Consider the following 23,284-nt stretch of genomic DNA (forward strand, 5'->3'; position numbering starts at 1 on the left):
GTATTAATGGAAAAAGATTGTGAGTCGACAAAATACACAACCACATCGTTACGGGAAACACCTCAGTAATGCAGTGGTTTGTGCGTGTGAAGGATTTTGAGGTTGATTTCACTCGTTTTTTGTCCTTTCTGAGATTTACCTCAGACTGTCAAGACTAGTATTTTTTCAAATGTCTTTTATCCCTTTTGGATATACTGTAGCTGTTTGAGCGTTCATTTATAATCCCCTAGAATAAGAAAACCATTTTTTTTTTTACTTTGTTGTGTTGATTTGTTGTGGGCATATGATGTGTCTGATCCTTTTGTTAGCTTTTTTGATAGTTACGTAGGATTTAATAAGTTCTTCCTGGTTGTATAATCCGTGCCCATTAGCTCTGTTTTTAACACAAGCCTCAGTGCATTAGCTTAGAAAACCTACACACTGACCACAACAGCTGAGTCAGTGGAGCCTTTGTGGACCACACAGATCCAAAGTTCGCTTGAGGGTGTCTTTTCAGACATGCAGGCAAGAAAAAGAAAGGCCAGGAGAGTTTATTGACAAATAAGAGGAGGTAGTTTGATTGCATAACATCGTGTTATTTAACACGTATAACTTTAATGCATCCATTTTGTCTGTTTTCTTTGCTAAAGCCAAATAGAAACCTAATTTATTTATGGATGGTACTTCCCACACTGCTATTTAAGTCATTACATATTCATGAGACAAACTGGACTAGATTGATTGGACTACAGTTGACATCTAGAGGTTATTATTGAGATAGTTCACCCAAAAATAAAAATTCTGTCATCATTTAATTATCCTTAAGTTGCTGCAAACCTGCATCATTTTTTTTTTATCGTGCAAAACAAAATGAAAGATATTTGTATATTTTTCAATTGTGTTTTCCATACTGTGAAAGTCAGTGTGGTCAAAACAACATTGGAACCCATTGACTTTCATCCTATGCACAAAGACATTTTCTTTTAAAATGTATTTTCTTTTAAAAATCTTTTATTTTGTGATCCACAGAGAGAAAAAAAGAGAAAGTAATACAGGTTTATTTTAGTATTATTTATATAATAATATTACATCTATTCATATTTTGAATTAACTTTAGTTTTCATTTCATTTTAAGTTTAAATAATGTTGTTATGTATCAGATTTTTACTATATAGAAGTTTTCTATATTTTTCTTTATAATTTGAGGACTTCAAATTAAACTTATTTGTTAGTTGCCAACATTTCTAATTTTCAAGTTTTAAGTTTACATTTACACTAAAATCAAATATTCTTTTCCATCAAAAATGTAATTATTAGATGGAATAATTTTTTTTATATTTCTAGTTCAATTTTACCATAAAAACACTAGAAAACTTAGTTTTGAGCTGTCCCTTTAGATTAGATTAGATTAGATTAGATTTAGATTAGATTGAACTTTATTGTCATTATGCAGATTACAAGTACAGAGCTAATGAAATGCAGTTTATCATCTAACCAGAAGTGCAAGAATATAGTGTTTTATATACATAAAAGTGCAGAGTAAGTAAAGCTATGATATACAGAATGTACAGTGGAGTTACTATATACAATGTTGATCAGAGTATATACAGAATATAAATATGAATGCAATGTAGGGATTGTATGTACATTATGAACAGAGCAATGAAAGATTACATATACATTATGAACAGGAGGAACATGAGAACAGTGGTAATAAATACAGTTGGATGAGTGTGCAAAAGTATTGTTAAACAATGTATTCTATGCAAAATAACAGTAGTGCAATGATATTTTTATATAAATTGTGCGAGAACTGGTGCGAGAGTGTAGGCTCCTGTAACGTCTGCTGGATGGAAGGAGGGTAAAAAGACTATAGTCTGGACTATCTTTTATATATTCTGCTATATGCAATATTATAAGAAAAACTGAAAGCAGCATGACATCAATATGTCTCGTTCATAGTGGGATGATCCGTCCTGCGTTTGTGCCATCGTGCGTGGCGTCTCCAATCATTTTTCAAGCATGAAAAACTCAAGCATCAATCCCAGAGCCCACACACTCTCTCCCCCTGCAGCGTTCCGCTCCAATGTGTGTAACCTCTTTATGCGCTTCCATTCAGCAACATTTCTGCGAGCTCTTTCCCATTGAGATGTCTTTGCTCTTATCAGTCTAGCCAGAAAAGACAGGCTAGCGAGGCATTGTTCGGCCTCTCGGAGGTGGCTGGGACTAGGGCTGTTTTCATGTTTTGACATTATCACTGCGCCCGTCGAGCGAGGTTCGAGCTCAGAGGAAATACGAGGCTGTCATGTGCCCAGTGGCTGGTTGATGAACAGGACACGAGGTGACATCACTGTCAAACGCGAGCAAAGAGAAGGTGGAAGTCGCTTGACATCATTTTTGTTATTGACAAGACATGGTGACCTTTCCCCTCTGCCTCGCTTTCTCTCTTTCCATACATGCTGGCTTATTCTCTCTCTCCGTCTCTCTGAAACACGCTCATAAATACTCTGTATATGGGCTGCTGCTCTGTGTAAGAATCTCACGCTCTTCTTCTAGAACCACAGGTCACTGCTGAATGATGTTAGTGAACTCTGAAGTATCATTGTGTGAATAGAATATGAAATCTCTCCACTTTAATGAAGGCATGATGCTGAGGTGTTTCGTGAGACTGTAGTGGCCCTTGAAATCTTCTCTTTTTAAGCTCTCTTTCTTCTCTTAAATTCGATTGACATGCCACAATTTTACTAATCTCATACGTGAGAGTGTTTTTAAGGGTCTGAGCTTCTTCAAAATCGTCAGCCAGATTCTGACTCAGAACAGTGTCTTTTGTCAGAGTACAGTACTGAATTAAAGAACAGGCTCCTTATCAGGTCACAAGTTGAACTGGAATTTGGATTCGAAGGGCAAAAGGAGGAAGTTTCAGAATTGCACAGAGTAAATTAACATGCTAATGTGTTCGGTGGGAAATAAGTGTTCTTCTGCTCTTGGTGCCTAAAGTTCATTTACTTCCGTTCATAGGTTTGGGGTCGGTTAGGACTCTCTTGTAATTAGATGATCAAAAATAAATGAATCAATAATATTGCAAAATCTTATTACAATAATGGTTCCCTATTTTCATTATATTTTAAAATCTATCTATCAGTTGTAAATGGTACATAACCCTGGTCTACTGACATTCAAGTGAAAAAATCTGTTAGAAATGTCAAAAAAGGGAGGGTGGCTGTGGTTGAGCGAGTTATATTCCCCTCTCTGTCTGAGACATTTCCCAGATCTTATAATATTTTCTGAACGTCTTTTGAAATTGCAGCCATTTTGGAGAAGACAGTCTGAGCGGGATCTGAGATCTTAATTAGCCCCATGGTGGAGAGTTGTCGACTCAGAGGGGGAGTTTGATTTGTAGCTTCCCCTAAGGTGCGTGTATGTGGAAGTACAGCTGTTTTCAGCTCTCTAATGTGATATCTGTTATATAACCAGACCAGGATCATACAGAGTACACAGTAGAGATTTTGGCAGCTTTTTTCCCATCACTGGGAAAATGTTTCTCTGCAAATGCTGTTGTATGTTGTCTCTTGACATGCCTGTGTCATGATGAGTGTTCGATTCAGTGACATAATCGGACATTCCCAATACTTCAAAATAATTATGAATGGCAGGAAAGAGAGCTCCGGAAGTAACTCGCTGTTATTACCCAAACCATGAAATATGGTGCGTTGGTTATTGTTTTATGTGCTCCTGTGTATCGATGACTGATGGAGAGAGGGAATTAGGATGACTTGCTTCCATTATGTGGAGGAGACTGCATAATAACTCTCTGAGGGGCCGAGCTTGTGTCTTAGTTGCCTGATTGCCATTCGCTCTGACATACACGATTGTGAGGTCATAAGAGACAGTCTTAAGAGAATAAGTGTGCACATACATCATTTCCTGTCCTATCTGTACGGTCTCTTGCTCACAGAGCATTGGCCTGTGGATAGGCACGTATGTACCTGTGCGTTTGTGTGTATGCGTTTGTGTGTATGTATCAGAGAGAAATTGGCCGTTCCAGTTTCATGGTGTGAAAGTGGGGCGGTCTGTTCCTTGGAAGTTTCCCAGTTTAATGTCCTGGGGGCCGAGATACTGAAAATATCTATCTATATAGATGCTTTGTCCTACATTAAAGTGAGGGTGAAAGAGAGAGAGAGTGAGAGAGCTTGAGAAAGAGAGAGAGAGAGGGCAGAACACCTGAGATTGTGCAAATGACAGAGAGTGATAAGAGAGAAAAGCCATTTTAGGGATGGAAGAAGGACTATGCGGATTTTCCCGTTGGAAACTCACAGGAGGTCTAGATGGACAGAAATGACCAGTTGGTTTTATCTATACATGTGACTATTGGGGTCGGTGAATAAAGATAAACTAAGAGCTGATGTCTGACAGGTTTGTCCGAGCACGTAACAATCAGTGTAAAACCTTGTACACAATAGACGACACAACTTAACCGCTGGTGGAGACCACATAGGCTAGGCCTACTTAAGCACAGTTTCAACCGATGTTTACCGTTATAATCCTCTGAATACCACACCTGCCAAATGTGGTATTGTTTTCGCCAGACAAGATTTCACAGAGACTCGCGAGATTAAATGTGACTTGCAAACAAAAACAAATGGAGGATGAACAACATTGTCAGTTGGTTCTCCTCGTGCAAGTTTTGTCTTCAAAGACAACTATAAAGATAACAATATAAGCGTCCACACCAGCGAACAATATCGTCTGTAAGTTTACGCTCATCTGCCGCTTTAAATTCTCGAGCTCATTAGTGATTCTGATCACGTGTCAATGTCTTTTATCATTCATCAGCTGGAGAATAAAAAAACCCCGATATTCCAATGATATTGGTTTTTCTGTGCCTTTATCGTTACAGCTATGGTGTGGACTCTGACATTCTTTAATATTGAAAACTATTTTTAGAACTTTATCTTTATAGTTATGGTGCTTGGTGTGAACGGGCCTTTACATTGAGAAATCCAAAAGAAAAAAAAGCAATCTTCTTTCTCAATAGTCCACTGTTGTGGCATGGTTGTGATGGCCAAGTTTCAGGTATGGAAGCACGCAACATCTGGTTTGGGAAGCTTGCTCGCTCTCATTGGCTATCATGAGTATCAATTCAGAAGCAGCCTGATCAAGAGTCATAAATAGGTTATCAAACATGTTTTAGGCTGGTCTCCCATCTTGACCAGCTAAAATTTTTTCATAAGTGCTTTGAAACTAGCCAATCTGGGAGACTAGAAGACAAGCTTAAGCTGGTTTAAAATGTTTTTTTTTTTTTTTTTCTCAGCAGAGCTCACACACAGAGGCTTTTAGAAATAACTGTATTTTATTGGGAGATCATTGCCGTTTTAGAAAGCTTCTATACTGTAATAAAGTTACAGATTAAGAAAAAAGAAAGAAAGAGAAAAGGTAAGAAAGAAGCATGTTGCATTTAAGTTTAAAATAAAAAATGGCATTAATAACAGGTCTCAGTGACACATTTTCTGTGGTTATCTTGAATTAACTCATTCACTGCTGTAAATGCAGTTTTATTTTTTCTATAAATTCTTGACAATGCAACTATAGATGTCATGCTCTGAAAACCGATACGCTAATATTTTTTATTCATCCAAATTAGTATTCATCCAAAAGTTTTAATTTCAAATCTGTATAAATTTCTTTCTTCGGTTAAAAATGTATTTTGTTTGTTGCCCATACAGTTTGGTTATCAATACAACACCTTCCTTTGAGTTCTGTGGAGGAAAGAAAGTCATACAGGTTCATATGAATAAATGATGACAGAATTTACATTTTTGGGTGAACTAGCCTTTAACATGAAGTCAACTCAATCGTTCCTGCAGTCATTCAAATCTTCCAAGGTGAAGGTCTTAAACTCAAAGCTATCTCAATAAACATTAATCAGATTAGATGTCATATTGATTTTAACACGGATAAAAACAAGGCAGCAAAGGATAGATTTACATTCTTTACAGTGGAACACCCTGCATAAAGGTCTTAGATCCTAAAATTAAAAATAAAAGGTTTTTTTTTTTTTATCATTAAAGTTTTGTCAGCTGAACAACCAGAATGTTGTAAAAAAAAAAAAAAAAGGTTGGTGAGAATCAACAAACGTTGTGTATAAAGGCAAGCTCAGAACACAACAACAAAGTAAATCACCAACACATTAATCCAATAACTGTAACCACATAATTTACTCATGGGTTTTAAAATAGAGGAGACACAGTAATTATATTGGTCTGGAGATCCCTGCCGATTGTTATTATTAATATTTGCTTAACCACTTTAAAATGGCTTTTTGGTGGCTTTTGGTCAGAAAACGTTAAGAAAATGACACATATACAGCAAGGTAATATAAATGAACTTACCTGTCCTATCGCTTAAAACAAATATCCATCCCTTCTTAAAAATCTGTGTTAAAAGAGTTAGCCTGTTGTGCTATTTAATTAGGCCTACTGTTCTAGCTCCCTTTATTTTTCATTTGTATATGTATACTGTTTGAATGACAGCTTGGAAAATCTGTTGGAGATCAAATATTCGATATCAGTACTCATCATAAGTGCTTAGTAATTATCAGCCCTGCCGCTACGGTTGTCACCTAGTGGTTGTAATTACATCAGCAGATTCGGCACATTCGCGACAGAAAAACGGCGCTTTCACGTAATGGTGTTACAACTGTGAAATTACAAACAAAAATATATACATTCTGAGACATGAACTGAAATGAACTGTGAATTTTCACCTCAGAATTTTGGGGAAGCTGTGCCTCCCCCGACGAGCCGGCACTGCTCATGCTGCGGTGCTCCCTTGGGAGCTCACGAATCCTTATCAAATCAACAACATGTTAAATATGAAACTGTTTGTCCAGACAACTCTGTTAGACAAGTTAGGGCAACACTTAGGGTAATACTGTTGATTAGATATAGGGTGATATTGTAATTGCAGATTTAAAGTATTTCAGGTTCATCAAAACTGAAAGGCAAACAAACTCAAAATAACAGGACAAGGCAAGACTGGTCTGTAAAAATACTTAACGCTACACAATGCACAATACACATCAAACTTCAGAAACCTTGATACTGAGTAATCGCTCAACAGGCTCCGTAACCTTGAAGCTCATTAAAATTTTGCAGAAATACGAAGCTGCAAGTTTGCTTGGACAGAGTAAATGAGAGAAGGGACCCATGGGAGGATAAGGAAAGAGAAAGAGATGGGGAGAGATACTGTTATCTTGCACTCGTTATCTCTTCATGTGATCAATGCCCTCTGTAGGGCATCAATCACTTCCTTTGTCTTGATTCATCTCTCCCCCTTTGCTCAAGATTAATTGAGATATGCTCAGTTCATTGTGTGCTCTGACATCCTTCATGTCCTAACTATGACCTTAAGGGAAAAATTCACTTAAAAATAAAAAAATAAATCTACTTACTCACCTCCACGTCACTCCAAACACATGCAGCATAGTTTGCAAAAATGATTAGTGTATAAATAAGTTTGTACTAAATAAAAATCCACCCTATTTTGTAAATTTGTGTTATAAAAGTTATTGTGAACCAATTATCCATGCATATGTTTTTATTTTGACCTTTTAATTTTCAGTCAAAATGTCATAACTCGATATTCTTGTGAAATGAAACTACTCTTCAGACTCTTCTAATCATTTAGTCCCTTTAAAGCCCACCTCTTTCTTACAGTCCTCCACAAGCTCACATTCATTTAGCTGCAATGCAAGTTCCTGATTTACCTTTTTGTCTTTTTTGATAATCTGTTTCATTCAGATTCTGTTTGTCACAATATGGAATACAAGATCTGTTGCTACTTTTGTTTTAACGCATCTTTAAAAGAAAAATTCACTCAAAAATGAAAAAAAAAAAAAAAAAACTGTTGCTTTAAAACCATTTTTGTGTTCATAGTAACCAGGCATTGTCAGGCAATGAAAAAGACCAAAAAATATATTCTAGTATTTCTATTATAGTAATGTTTGTATTACGCCTCTTCTGGATATAATTGCAGGGTAGTTTCAAGCTGCATGGAATATAAAATTTATTTACGAATAAAGATTTAATTCTCGTCTGCTCTTCAGACAAACATATCATATAAACTATATAGCTTTACATTTTTGGAGCTTTACAGCATTTTTTCAGTAAAAGAGCAGCATGAACAAATTTTAAATCATTTCATTTTAAAGAAAAAAGGTCATAGAGACTTGAAGCAACATGAGGTTGAGTAAATGATAAAATGTAACTGAATAACATAGAAGTATTCTTCATGGCTAGTTTTTGTGTATTTCATTTCATTCTGTAACCTCCTTGTTCTACAAATCTGTGTGTACTAGTGTTACATGATACTGTTTTTGAAAGCATTGATAACGTTTTTGACAGATAATATCATGATAATTTTTGCATTTCTCTTACCGAATATCGTATCCTGTCAGCAAAAACCTGTCCGTGGGTTTTTTCTATTGCTGTCAATTTAAGTGCAGACACAGTGTTGCCAGATATCACTACTAAAACAAACAATAAACTAAAAATAAATAAAAAATAAACTGAAAATATTTCAAATCTTTTGCAAGTAACATAAGATAAAGACATTGCTAAATCTAAACTGCAACTTCCTACTTTGTTAACTTTCTAAAGTGTTAAATTAAGTTGAAAAGACAAGTACAAAACGCTTATAATAGCGCCCGCGCCCTCATTCACATAACTCTGATGACTCGTTCACTCAGCAGGCTTCTCACAGCGATCATTTTCATACCAGACTGAATTATACATGACTTGTACAAGAGTTTAATTAGTCATTCAGAGATCAAATTTTATTTTTGTACATGAAAAATGTACCGAGGTCTGGGCCTCTGGTTACAGGCCTGCACATATGAGTTCAGCTCTTCGGTGTTCTGATTTTTAATCTATCCATTCAATTCACATTTCCCTTCACCCGCTGTGGCCGAGTTCCTCTTCCCTGGATCCAGAACCTGCTGAGACTAATCCCTCCCTATCACCATCCTGGCCCCCTTCAGTCTCTCACTCTAGCTCTCTCCACCCTTCTCCTTTTGCCCTCTATCTCAGAGTCAGCTCCCTCCCGCTTTCCCTCATCTTCAATCCCCCTCATCTCTGATTAGTCAGCAGGAAAAATATACTTTGTTCTTCAGCCAGTGTTTTTTTTTTTTTTACTCTTTCATTTTGTCCTTATCCATATGCTTTTCAGTTTCATGCCAGCTGGTCTACCTCAGCTGAATGTTGCTGTTTGTTTCTCCTCTTTCTCTTTCCAGCCTCCTCTGTTAGTTACTCTCTGTACTGTCAATACTCCCTAAATCATGTGGTTTTTGTCTGTTTCATTGCTCTATTGAACAGGGACTTATAGTCCCTATGTTATGGAATATGGCCAGTGTTTCTGCCTAAATTGCACACCATTTGTGGCTCTGTTTCATGGTTTTAGGGTGCCTGTAATGATAAAGGAGTTTTGTATGACAGCACAATTTCACAGAGCTTGCCAAAGGGGCGTTAGTTTGATCTTTGGTTGTAAATAAGAGGGCTTTGTGCTTCATTTATTGTATCTCTTTCATATTACCCTCTCTTCCCACTCCACTTCTCTCGGCCATTGTCATTTATTTTCTCTGACAGTCATATTATTTCTTTTACAGCCCTTTAATGTTCCCATCACATATTTTCTGTCAGTTTTTCACCCTTTTTCATCCCTCTGGTGTTATCCATATTTTCCCCATTACTTATCGCTGTTCCTCCTTTTTTTTCTGTCCCTCATTCATTGTCTGATCTGGGCAGGCTGGTCAATATGCATCAAACGGCCTGTTCCCAAGCTCTTCTCTTATATTCTGTGTTTTATGCAGTCACCAATCACTGTAAACACATCTTTACTTGCCCAAGTTAAGGCAGCTATGAGGAGCATTGGCATATACTTCTCTAAAACAAATCCCACACGTCACAAAATTGTTTGTGAATTATCTTATTGACAGCATTAACATGATTTCTTTAACAGAGTGCCTATTTACACTAAGTGCAAATGGCCCACCTTGTTGGCTGACGCTATTTACACTAACTCCACCCACCACAAAAAAACAGGTGATAATCTTCAGCTCCAGTGGTGCAGATGGTAAAATGCGTAGCATGTCCATTTTGACGCTATGGACCTGGGTTCGAAACCACCTTTTGGCAAACTTTTTTTCTACCTTTTCAAATTTCAAATCAAATCAGAAAAGCATTTATTTTAAATGAAAATTAAGAATATAATCAAAGAGTGAAAATAAAGTGTCAGGTAGGGTTAGGATAGGTTTTGGGAGGGCTTTATTTACCCAATAAGGTGGTATCCATTTATAAATTTGAATTAAAATTAAAATTTACACTCAGTAAGTTAATATTGCATACTGTTTTACAATGTACAACAACACTGAGGTTCAGTTAATTGCCACTATTTGCAATAAGTTGTAAAAAATTTTACATAGTTAATATATAGCTATTTGCACTTAAAGGGATAGTTCAATTTCTTTTTAAAATAATTAAAATTTGGTATGTTTTAGTTTACCTCATGGGCATCCACATAGGTCTCTTTGTTTCCGCAGTAGTTTCCATTTTGATATTTTTAGGTCAAACCGTTCTTGTCTGTGACTCATATAATGGAGGTCTATGGTCACCATCTCAAAGAGCATGAACAGAGAAGTCCAAATTAAACAATTTCTCATCGTAAGTACACATTGATGACCTAAGACACGAAACGAGTGGTTTGTGTGAGAAAACGAACAGTATTTATATAGTTTTTACCTCTTGTACACAACCACGTCCAACTGATCTTAGGGCACGCGTGCTTCCTGGTGTGTGACATGTGCGCGCATTCTGGCTTATTCTGCGCAAGCGCGGAAAGGCCCGGAATTGATCTCTCGTGCGTGTACGTCATTCATTGTTTACTGTTTACCACAAGATACGTCACCAATCTGCACTGTCTGAAATATAATGCAGTAATTTTAATTAATTAATTGGTTTATAATGCACCCTATAATCGTTGCAATAATAATAAAAACACAACACATTACTCAATCTATTGACATCGTGCCATTGGGTCCCTCGGGCATTGGACGTTGACTCCAGTTTATACGTGGCAAACTAAACACAATGTGCAAAACACTGCGGCTCAACAGTGGAGAAAACTCATTATCTTCAGTCAGGCAGGTGTGTGATGCGATACTGTCAATGTCCTCGTCGTCGTCTTGTAGTTGTTCTATTCGTGACAACATATGCTCTCCACTTCTGTTGGCATCTCACAACACTCTGCTACAAGAACACCACCAATTTTGAAGAGATCTCTGTCTCTCTGAGGCTTTAAGACGTGCTGCTGCAGCGGATGCTTCCTCCATCGCTCTGAGTACTTGATCTGTGTATTCTGGTTCAAATAAATATAGTTGTGAAAAAAATTCAACATTGTCTGTTGATATATCGAAATCGTCTTCCATTGTGATTTCCTGTACGTCTAAATATGTTTAGAGCTACACAGTAAAAGGTAACACTTCTGAAATCTGTGTAAACAATAAGTGATGTACACGTTCGAGAGATCACTTCCGGCGCAGACTAAACCAGAACGCGTGCACACGTCACACACCAGGAAGCACGCGCGGATCAGTTGGACGTGGTTGTGTACAAGAGGTAAAAACTATATAAATACTGTTTGTTTTCTCACACAAAACGCTCGTTTCATGTCTTAGGTCATCAATGTGTACTTACGATGGGGAACTGTTTAATTTGGACTTCTCTGTGCATGGTCTTTGGGGTGGTGACCAAAGACCTGCATTATGTGAGTCACAGACAAGAATGGTTTGACCTAAAGATTTTAAAATGGAAACTACTGCGGAAACAAAGAGACCTACATCTTGGATGCCCTTGAGGTAAGCTAAAACATACCAAAATTTATTTTGAAAGTGAACTATGTAAATAGCCTCAATTGCTATGTACACATAGAGCAAATAGCTGCTGCCTTTCTTTAAAGGTGAATAGAATGCATTGATACAATATTTTAAATAGTTTTCTGATGTCCCCTTTAAATTAAAATGAGCTATTGCTCCTGCCTCCCTTTCAAGAAGAGTACAGAGCTTCAAGAGCTCATGCTTTCGGGCATACCACCGGCGTTACGGTTTAACTGGTGGTGACGTAGTCTGGATGTTTGTAGTGTTGGTATCAATCCCTCTTTAAGGGTGTACTCACACTAGGCACGGTTGCCATGAACCGGGCCAGAGTACGATTGTCCCCCCTCCCCACTCCCCCTCTGGCCTGCACTCACATATAGGGTTTCAGCATTCGTGCCGGAGCACGCTTACGTCATTATGGTGCGACGGTTTCGGGATAAACAGGAAGAGCGGCGCTCTCTGAACACAATGGAGTCCATCGCTCTGTTTTCTTTGTGGATAATTTTGTGTCGTTTGGTCCACAGCCCTCTCACAGCCTGTTGTTAAACAGATGTGTCGCCTTAGTGGCTCGAAAATTTTCACGTAATCGCGCTGCTCGTATGAGGATGTTTGCAATGTACCAGCTGAAGTGCAGCAAGGACTTTGCAGTTTTTTACGGCACCTCTGCCGTAGACCAAAGCGACCCTTTCCCTGCCATGTTGGTTTTGGAGCGTCGCAAAACCGTGACGCAACGCGTCCTTTTCCGTGCTCCGGCACGGTTATCGCTCACACTGCATGCGAACCACGCCCGAGTCCAACTGAACCGTGCCCTGGCCCACCTCTTCCAAGCGGGCCAGGGCCGGCCAATCGAGCCGCGCCCGGGCACGATTCGGAGCACTCACACTAGTCAAACGAACCGCGCTTTGGTGGTCAAACGCACTCGGGCACGGTTCAAACTGGCTAGTGTGAGTACACCCTAAGAAGCAACTGAACAACTCTAGCTCTAAACTGACCCTCATTTGTGAGGCAGTTCAGCTTAAAATGTTAGCACAAAGTATAGCTCGTTTCCGTTTTTCCTGGGACATTCCTTTGAAAACAACATTTAATTACAGTGTCATATGGAGACTCCTGTGTTCGTTGGTGCATCCCAACATACGACACTTTTGACGGCTCCAACAGCTATAGCAATAAATCAGTAATGGCGGACTGCTGTTTCTTACTCAAGCCTGTGTATATCCTAGTAAGGCAGAGAGAGTCACAAATGGGCAGGACTTTCCCCAAGTATGGCGTCATAGTAGTGAGAAACCTGGAACTGCTCATGTGGAGAGACTGTTTATGATTTACTGGGATTATAAAACAATGGGTGGTTGGATTTTTACCATTATAGGCTGGTTGTTTTCACACACTGTGGCCACACAATTGTTTTCAAACACCCTCTAAAAGAGATTATAAATGCAGCACTCTTTGCTGGCATTCTGCCATGCCAAACCATGCACACCGCAGCCACTTACTTTAGTTAAAAATAACAGTGTTCTGTGAATGTTAATGCTTTAATAAAAAATTTTATCGGGGAGTTTGTATGTTGGGATTTCATAAATTTCATGGAAAATAAAGTAACGTAACTAAAAATGTAACTAATTTCTAATTACCTTTGAAATAAAGTAATCAGAACTTTTAAAAGGAGTGATTTGTTATCAATAATTTGATTAAATTTTCAGAGTTACTTGCCCAACTGGTTACTTGTCCACGCCCGCCTTGTTTAAACACACGTCACTGTGTGGGGACCATTTGCATAACACCGGCCAAATGTATATGAAAAGAAAGAAGGTGTAACTTTTATTCTTGTTGTAGTATTGTTTTTGCTGCGCCGCCATGTTGTGGAGATGCTGTGTGTTTTATTGTGAAAGTGAAACTACTTTATTTGGCCTTGCAAAAGAGGACACATTTAGAAATCAGTGGTTAAGTTGTATTTACAATACCCAAATATGTGTATGCACCAAATATGTGTGCAGCACATTTTACGGAGGACTGTATCCTGAACTTAGGAGAGTGGACTACAATGCCGGTGTCTGTTTCTATAAAGTGGGACAATTCCAACTTTGCAAGGACTGTCTGGTGCTTCTGACTAACAGTCTTTAAGTACATTTTCTTATGTAAAGAATTTGCCACTGATGATTCAAACAGAGTTTTGAGCAGTGTAGAGTAGCGCCTGTTGTTTGTCATTTCTCCAATCACAGGTGCAGACTTGCTTTTATGTTTATACGGCCCACAACGCATTGCACCGCGTAAAAGGACAGTATTAGTCATTATAATAAGAAATTATGTCCCTTCTGGATGCAACAAATGCCTTGTTTGTAATGGGTTTTATTGGTTTTGTCTCGTCATGCCGGGGGATGGCATCATCACATTAATTTTATGGGTCTATTAGTGCTTCCAGCTATTTTTAGCTGTACAAAAAATCTTTTTTTGCGGATTGATATTGCAAACTGGTGTGTCTTACCATATTATTTTAATGTACAACCCTCTACATTGCGAGTAAATCACTCACATATGAGACTTAAATTATGCCAAACGCACACAAGCTGATTAATATTCATGAATCCATCAGCTTGTTAGTTTTATATCATTCTCATTATTAGAATTCTAAGTATTATTATTATTATTAGTAATATTATCTTATCAGTATCGTTGTTAGTTTTGCCCCATTTAATTTTTTTATACAGCACCACCAGACCTAATGGTTAGAGGGTTGGACTCCCAATCGAAGGGTTGTAGGTTCTAGTCTCGGGCCGGACGGAATTGTGGGTGGGGGTAGTGCATGTACAGTTCTCTCTCCACCTTCAATACCACGACTTAGGTGCCCTTGAGCAAGGCATCGAACCCCCAACTGCTCCCCGGGTGCCGCAGCATAAATGGCTGCCCACTGCTCCGGGTGTGCGTGTGTGTGTGTGCATTTCGGATGGGTTAAATGTAGAGCACAAATTCTGAGTATGGGTCACCATACTTGGCTGAATGTCACTTCACTTTCTTCTTAATTTTAATGACTAACGTCTTACTCTATCATTAAATAATACTTGATTATCATATAACACACACACATCCATATATGGTACATCAGTCTGGCGAGTTTACTAGCCAGAATTGTAAAAAAATGTACTAGCCAAAATTTACTAGCCAATGGGTATTCAATTGCAAAGGTGTCCCGTAGAGGGTTAAATTATCAGTTACAGACACACTGGTTTGTAGTGCAAATAATTTTACTGTTTACTGCACCCTGTAAATCTTCTCGTTATTTCCCTACAGCAGTTTACAAACCGGAAATCTCACACATTCATTCTCACACAAAAACTTAGTTGGATACTAGTGTAAAAAATATCACGCAAGCGTGCTGTTGGTCTTAACATCGACTAAAAGGTATACACTGCCACTTTGCATTGCAAGTGCCTTTTCAGACTACATAAATAGCATAAAAATCATTCACGCTCAGCAAATTGAATCATGCTCATGCAGAAGCACACATAGACCTCTGAGAAAATAAAAGGCAATCTGTGTTGTAAATGCAGTGCACACACACACACGAGCTGACTTCTCTGTTCATAAACACATTTAAGCTTTAAATGACTGATGATCAACAACCTGAGGGTCAGAGTATTACACTGAACTTGAAGGGAACTCCTTAAGCCAGTACTAAGATACTCTTTCAGGAAGCCTAGCTGTCTCCCTGAATCTCTGTGGGGCACTTCACAACAAATCCACAGGCTCACAGCTATTATGATTTGTGTGCTTTGCTGAAGATGCAAATTGGGTGTAATTGTATTTGGCACATTGTCAACTTTGATAGCGCCTCTCTCTGTATATTTTACACAGTGTTTTTTTAATTGAATGACTGAAATTCTTCATGCAGCTAAGATGTTCTAGGGCTATTTTCCTATTGTTTTGAATAGTTTGCTTCTGTGCTGAGGATATGGGCATATGAAACAAAGAAATTATGTTGCAGTACCCTCAGGATCTGCTTCTGAATTAAGTGTCTGCAGAGACATTAACACCAGCTGCCCTCCAGCTTCCTTTACAGAGTCAATAACCCTGGTGGCGGTCAAGCAATGATGTCTTGTTCAGTGCTTCTTCAATTGCTTCCTATCTTGCCAAGGTATAAAATAGTCTTTTTTATGAAAGTTCAGTTAAGTTGATGGCAGACATGGACAACTGAGGATCTGCAATGCAATATATGGCATAAATGAGAGATAAAAAACTGGTTGATAATTGCTGGTAATTTTATTAAAGTTGTCAGGTATTAAGATTAGTATCTCTATGGCAGAGGTTTTCAAGCTGATGTCTGGGTAGCCCAGGGTGCCAAAAGGGAATCCTGGGAGTCTGTGAAAAATTGTAGAGAAAAAAAAATAGCAAAATGTCCTTTTGTGGCTGTGAAAGTTAACGTGCAATTTAGATATTAATGAAATGTGTTAAATCGTAATGATTTTGTATTTTTACTTTCATATTCAGTAAATTGAATTACTAAAATAGCATTTCACTATTTTATTCTGCTGTCTCTAGACATTACATTATGAGATAATTGCAATTATTTTATTGTTTTTCTTTAACAAAAAAAGAAAGAAAGAAAGAAAGAAAATCTGTGTTTTTTCTTCCACAAAACTGGATGCAGATTTGTTGAAATCCTATCTGGAATTTCTTTTTCTAAAATTGTAATATAAATGGCTTCATATCATGTCATGTCACATCAGGGATAATCATATGAGTGGTTTTGACATCAAAAAGTTTGAAAACCCCTGGTTCTGTGTATAGAGACAGATTTGATTTTATGGGTAATAAGTGAACACTTTTGGATACGACAGCTGATTGGCACCAGAACAAGACACATTGTCATAAGATATCCTCCACATCTAAAGTGTGAGTGCAGCATCTGATCCACACAGCAGCTGGGTGTGAGTGGCACTACAGAGAAGTATTTGGTTCCCTCTGCTAAACACAAGTGATCCTATTTTGAAGAGATCTATTTGAAGGACAGACACTCAGTGCCTTAGAGTGCTGGGCTACAGTGGTTTTGTCACTGATCTGGGACATATGAGAAGTTACAACACTGTGTCGAGTGCTGTTTGCGGCGTGTGTGGCAAGAGTCCAGTCTGTGCTGTAATACAAGAGGTGCACGGGTTTGTGTTTGTAGCGACAGAGCCGGTAGACACCGAACATCTTCTTTCTACTGTAATACAAGCAGTGCATGGGTGTCTGTACATTGACAGTTCACTCACGTCATAGTGTGTATGTTTTGCATAAGGGCAAGTGGGACATGAGGGGTAGCTGGTAATCTGAATGAGAATTGGCTTCTTGCCAAGGGGCCATTCCCAAGGAGACTGTTCTGCATTCATAACTAGCTAGGCTTGTGCAGTGGAATTGGAACATAATGCTGATGCCTTGACAATTTGATCTGTTCTTACTCCACCCCCAAATAAAAATGTTGGCATTAATCATTTACCCACATGTTATTCCAAACTCATAACTGCTTGGATTGTCCTGAACACAATTTAAAATATTTTTTTTAAAGTAAATTACACTGTCAAGGTCAAGAAAAGTATGACAGCATCATCAGAATAGTCCATCTGCCATCAGCAGTTCAACCATAACGTTATGAAGTGACGAGAATGCTTTTTGTATGCCAAGAAAACTAATATAATGACTTTATTTAACAATTCCACATCACCGTAGCATCATTTTGAAGAACAACTGCAAGGTTGCGAAATTGTTGAATACAGTCGTTATTTTTATTTTCTTTGCATACAAAAAGTATTCTTGTCGCTTCATTACGTTACAGTTGAACCACTGAAGGCAGATGGACTATTCAAATGATGTCTTTCATACTTTTCTGGACCTTGACAGTGTAATTTACTTTGCAGTCAATGGGAAAGTCACAAGCCTCCCGGTTTTCATCCAAAATATCTTAAATTGTGTTCCGAAGATGAACTAAGCTTTTACGGGTTTAGAACGACATGGGGATAAGTGATTAATGACAACATTTTAATTTTGGTGTGGAGTATCCTTTTAAAGGAATAGTTCACCAAAAATGTATATACTGTATGACTGATTTAATCTGAACACAATATAAGATAATTCAATGAATATCCAGTTTGGTGAATTCAATATATTGATGGGGTGTCATGATTCACTTTCATGCTTAATGCTCATTCCTTTTTTCACATTTTGTTATGTTGCTGTCTTACGTTAAACTTCTTTAAATTACTTTTTATTCCACATCATAAAAAACTGAAATAAGTACAATGCATAAGTATTCAAACCCTTAACTCAGCTTTTAGCTGATTTACCTTAACAGTCTTAAGTCTTTTTGGGTATGATGTAACAAGCATTTGGCAATTATCTGCCATTCTTCTCTTCACCTCTCGAGTTCTGTTGGGTTGGATGGGGGCAGATGCTTTTCTTCTATTCTGACGAGTCCCTTAGTCTCTGTCACTGAAAAACAGCCCCGCAGCATGAGGCTGCTACCAGCACACTTTACGTTTGGGATGGTGCTGTGCAGGTGATGAGCAGAGCTGGGTTACTTCAAACAAGATGCCTGAAACTGTCTTGAAACAAGCTCTCTGAGCTCTACAGACAGTTTTCTTGGACCCCAGGGCTTTGTTTTTGCTCTGATTTGTATTTTCAGCTGTTAGACTTTTTATTAAGATGTGGGTTCCTTGTCAAATCATACCCATTCAATCGAATTTGCCACAGGTTAACTTCAATTGAAGTGTAATAACATCTACAAGCAATATGAATGCTCTCGAGCTAAAATATAAGTGTCCCAGATAAGGGTATGAATACTTATGAAATTGAATCATTTAAGTTTTTTATTTTTAATAAATTGCAAAGATATTAAACCCTGTTTTTTGCTTTACCATTATGGTTTATGGATATATATATATTGGTGTTACATGAGTGCAATATTTATAACAAAACCAATCTGGATATAACTGTAAAAAAGTAATACAATATTTCAGCCAATAAATCAGAAATATATAGCTGGTTTTAAATGTGTTACTTAAAGTCTTTTTATTTATTTTTTAGCTGGACTGAATTGTAAAGGTGGCACACATAATGATGATGGTGATATAATTTTTTATTTTGTGGAGAACAATTGCATTAAGTGACTTAACAGATTAAAAAAAAAAAAAAAAATGTAAACATGCACTTCACTGAAGTCCCATGCTATGAGCTCCATGTTTTCGAGACACTGTGTCAAGTTAAGAGAAGTTCATCTTGATTCATTTCCATTCCCGTTGGTTCATTCATTTCTCAAACGTAATGCTAGAGGCCTGAGATGCTTGAAAACCAGTGAGACACGTCGCGACTGTAAAAACGTCACTCTAGTGTGCATTTAAAAATGGCACAAATGCACGATCACGTCTTGCATGAACGGCCTGCTGTGACTTGGTGCGAGCTGCTAAGTGATGGAGCGATGTGGGATTGTTGGTTCTTTTATATTCTCTCAAACTCCTACTTCTGTTCTCTCAGTCTGCTCTCTCCTCCTCTCATCATCCACCTCTCGCTATTTCTCATGCTTACACTCCTCTTCTCTTTTCACAGTGTGTCTCTGGGGATGATGCCGTTGCCACTGGTGCCACTCTCCCTGTCGCCATGACGATGCCGCTCAGCCCCCTCTCCAGCGACGAGGAGCAGCAAAGGATGCTGGGAAACAGTAAACACCTTTATCCAGGGGCGGAAGAGGAAGAAGAAGAGGAGGAAGAGGAAGAAGAGGAAATGGATGATGATGGCGTGGACGAAGAAGGCGAGGAGGAGAATGGAGAGCTGGAGTTGGATGATGAAGAGGACGTGGATGATGAAAATGACATCAGGCGAGGACCAGGGCGTTTGAGAGGAGGCAGGGAAGAGGGGCACAGGCAAAAAGGCACAATGGCTGGACGACTTCCAGGAGACAGACCGCTACGACCCGGCAACCCGGGCCACACGGCCAACCCGTATTCGTCCAACCCTGGACCCACCCACCAAGCGCCAGCTAATCAGCAGCAGCCACAACAGCAGCGGAAGCTACGAGAGCGAAGCTCAAGCAACACCCCCGATGACACACCCATAGCTATGATGGTCTTTCGAATTGGCATTCCTGATATCAAACAGACGGTTAGTCTCACACACACACACGCACACAAAAACCCACACCTGTTTTCCAATTACCCACTCATACACTATGCAACATCCGTCTTTTGCTAGCCATGCCTGGTTGAGCCCACAGCATACATATTAACCAGACAGTCAGAGCACCGCCAAACACCGTTCCAAGAATCAATTAAGCGTATACTGGGAGTGATACAAGTTTATGACAAATATATGAATCTAAAAAAGAAGGCAAAAATGATTTTCACAGACTTGGAAAAGCTGTTCTCAAGTGCTCAATGTCATCTCAAAAAGTCTGGCGCATGTGCTCTGCTATGACATGTCAGAACTAGCTTTTCCAGACACCTCTTGGTCAAAACACATGACCTCTGCTGCACAAAAGACCTGCTGTGCTTACACTTTCTTCCCAAACAGTACCGTATACATATATAAAATGTGAATAGACTTTAAAATAGATCCCAGAGCGCTGCATGTTGCCAGTAAGTGTGCCACACACCGAACAAACACACACTGAGTGCTGCGGTTGCCACCACGAAACAGAAGTGTCATTAGCACTTTCAATAAGTTTGTTTACATGCACAAAGTTGGGTTTTAGTTGGTCTAAAGCCTGGAATACACTACATGATTTTTGCCCTGATTTTCCTCCGATTTACTGTCTGGACAAGTTGAGGCTAGTTGCCGAAAGTCAGAGCAGATTTGAGTTGACAGGTTCCATAGAAAATGAGAATGGGTAACACTTTCTATCTTAATACTATCGATCAGTTGTGGGCCCTGTGTTTCACCTGGTTGCCTGTTGACGGCAATATTGTTCAAAAAGTTGCCCAGTGTATCATCAAACATGTTGATATTTTCAGTCGATTTTAGAACACATGTTGTTTTCATTTGTCATGCGTCTCCTAGCAACAAGGCACACATTTATGTGTGAGTTTGTTGTGATCAGAACAACTTCAAAGTCTTCTTTTTATGATCCTCAGTTGTTTAATGCATGATGGCCCAGCAACACTACAGTACTCAAAAAGCTGCCCAGTGTATCATCAGCCTAAGTGTATGATGCCTAGTGCTTTAAAAATCTGTTCTGTTCTGGATGGTATCGTTAAATTACTTTGGACAACTTAACTAGTTATTTATAAAAGATATGCCGATGACGCAACCAAGTTAACAATTGTTAAATGACAGATCCGGTTCTGTTAACCATTTGTATTTGTATAATTTACAATATCAATAGGGTAGTAATTTGTACTGGCATTTAAACGTTAAACTTTACTTATATTTACTACAGTTATAACAAATGTTTGGTAATGTAAATAAAAACCGTTAACACTCCGACTTGAATTTTTGAACAAGATAGCAAAGCTGCGCGCATAGGATTGTGGGTAATTTGTGAGCGCGAAGGATACACATATGCATCCTTTCCTGTGTATTGCATATTCTTTGAACGAAGGACTCAGTCCTTGGTTGAAATTCCGAGGATCCTCGACATTGGAACAGTCCTTCGACGGATGTCGATGACGGAGCATCCTCGAAATACTGGCTTCCGAGGATCCTTCCTTGACATTGAGAAACACCTCATGTCAATGGGAACACTGTTCATGCATGGAGCTCACTTTTAATGAGCTGATTATCTGAATCAGTTGTGTTAACAAAGAGAGACATACAAAATATGCAGAGCAGGGGGTCGTGACGACTGCAATTGAGAACCGCTGTTATAATATTTCACCATTGTCTTTAATTGATCAAATAAATGCAACCTGGATGAGCATAAGATACTTCTTTTAAAAATATCTTACTTATCACAAACTTTAAAATGGTAGCATATATGTAGTTAGTTTCTCAGTGATCCAACATTACATTCAGATCGGTTGTTTCCATTAGAACTAAATCCACTGATTCACTACTGAATACTTGATCAGAAGCATCACATTTCTCAAAAGCATTGTGAGATAAGTTGATTGTAGAGACCATTGGTGGTAATGGTTCTATAATCTACTTGGACTTACACTGCCTCAACACTTAGTTGTTATAGGTTCTATTGTCTCATGTGTCGCATCGCGCTGCTCGAGCCCGGTGTAGATACTGTTACGACGCTTTTGGGAAACGCAGCCCTTGTCACTTTAAGTATTCAAGATTTGGTATTGTCAGAAAGAGTTTCAAATAAATCACTGACATGTCCAGTTACTTTGAACATTTATACTATACAATATTTAACACTTCTCTTGATATGGTATATGGTTTTACTGGATTCTGATTGCTCAGGAATCTATATTTAAATATGGGCTGACGCTGGCTGGATCTGCTGAAACTGCCCTCCAGCATATGCTTATACGGTCTGTGTGCGCTTGCATGAGTGTGTGTGCATGCATGTGTGTGTAAGTAGATTTTATCCAGACTTCTCCTCCATACAGATGTGCAAACGTTGGCAATTTTTTTTCCCCAGATAAAGCAAAAAGAAAGATCGAGAGAGAGAGTGAGAGAGAGCAAATTGAAGAAAAAAAAAACAAGGGAATGTAAGTACAGGGACTTCAGTTAAATATCCAATTGGCAAAAATCATTCCCCAAAAAAATCCTGTTTACAACTGTATGTCTTTCAAATAGAAACAGACTCAAGGTGACCTCAACGTTTTAAGATAGAGAGAAAAGGTGGGATAAAAAGATTTGGGCTTAAATTTGCCCAGTAAAATGCATGTGATGTTGTTCAAGTGAAGCTCTTTTTCACAAGACGGATGAAGAAGATCATTGATTTGAGGAAATCACCACTGCTGTGATCTCTTTATTGTACACCACAAATTAAAGCAGGACCTTTTAATTAAAGTCACTGTGGACATGTTTGCCGAAGGGGATTCAAACAATGGCGCTGCTTTCTCCCAGACCAGAAACACACGAGAGCATCTAGTACTCTACAGTATGGTTCTAGTTGTGCTTCATTCCTTTGAATGACAGTACTGAGGTTTACTTTCCCATCATGCTCCCTGGACCGTCCTATTCGGTTGTTAAGTGATGACGTAAGAAGCGCTGCTTCCGGGTCCAAGCCTCAACTCGCTTCACTTGAGAATACTACCCCGGCAGCCGTTTATGAGCACTGTTTATTCATATTAATCATTTAAGCTAAACGCTTTCAAACTTACGGTATACACTACAGTCTCCGTGCTCACAGCGTCCCAAACACAAATAATTTTTATATATATTTTTTATATTTATATTTTCATTGTCTGGCTATCTGGGACTTCAGTATGGAGTTAAAGGTTAAGATTTTAACTTTTTCGCTAG

At 38.5% G+C, this 23,284-nt stretch overlaps 1 protein-coding gene across 1 annotated transcript in view; it reads left to right on the plus strand.

Moving 5' to 3' along the window:
• Positions 1 to 23,284, plus strand: part of LOC127953690 (SH3 and multiple ankyrin repeat domains protein 1) — a 108,042-nt gene that overhangs the window by 17,246 nt on the left and 67,512 nt on the right. The window contains exon 2 of the mRNA XM_052552958.1: positions 19,475 to 20,026. Coding sequence (XP_052408918.1) covers positions 19,526 to 20,026 — 501 coding nt within the window. The 5' untranslated portion in view covers positions 19,475 to 19,525. The remainder of the gene's footprint in view (positions 1 to 19,474; positions 20,027 to 23,284) is intronic.

The sequence above is a fragment of the Carassius gibelio genome, chromosome B3 (genome assembly GCF_023724105.1).
Source record: "Carassius gibelio isolate Cgi1373 ecotype wild population from Czech Republic chromosome B3, carGib1.2-hapl.c, whole genome shotgun sequence".
Taxonomy (NCBI): domain Eukaryota; kingdom Metazoa; phylum Chordata; class Actinopteri; order Cypriniformes; family Cyprinidae; genus Carassius; species Carassius gibelio.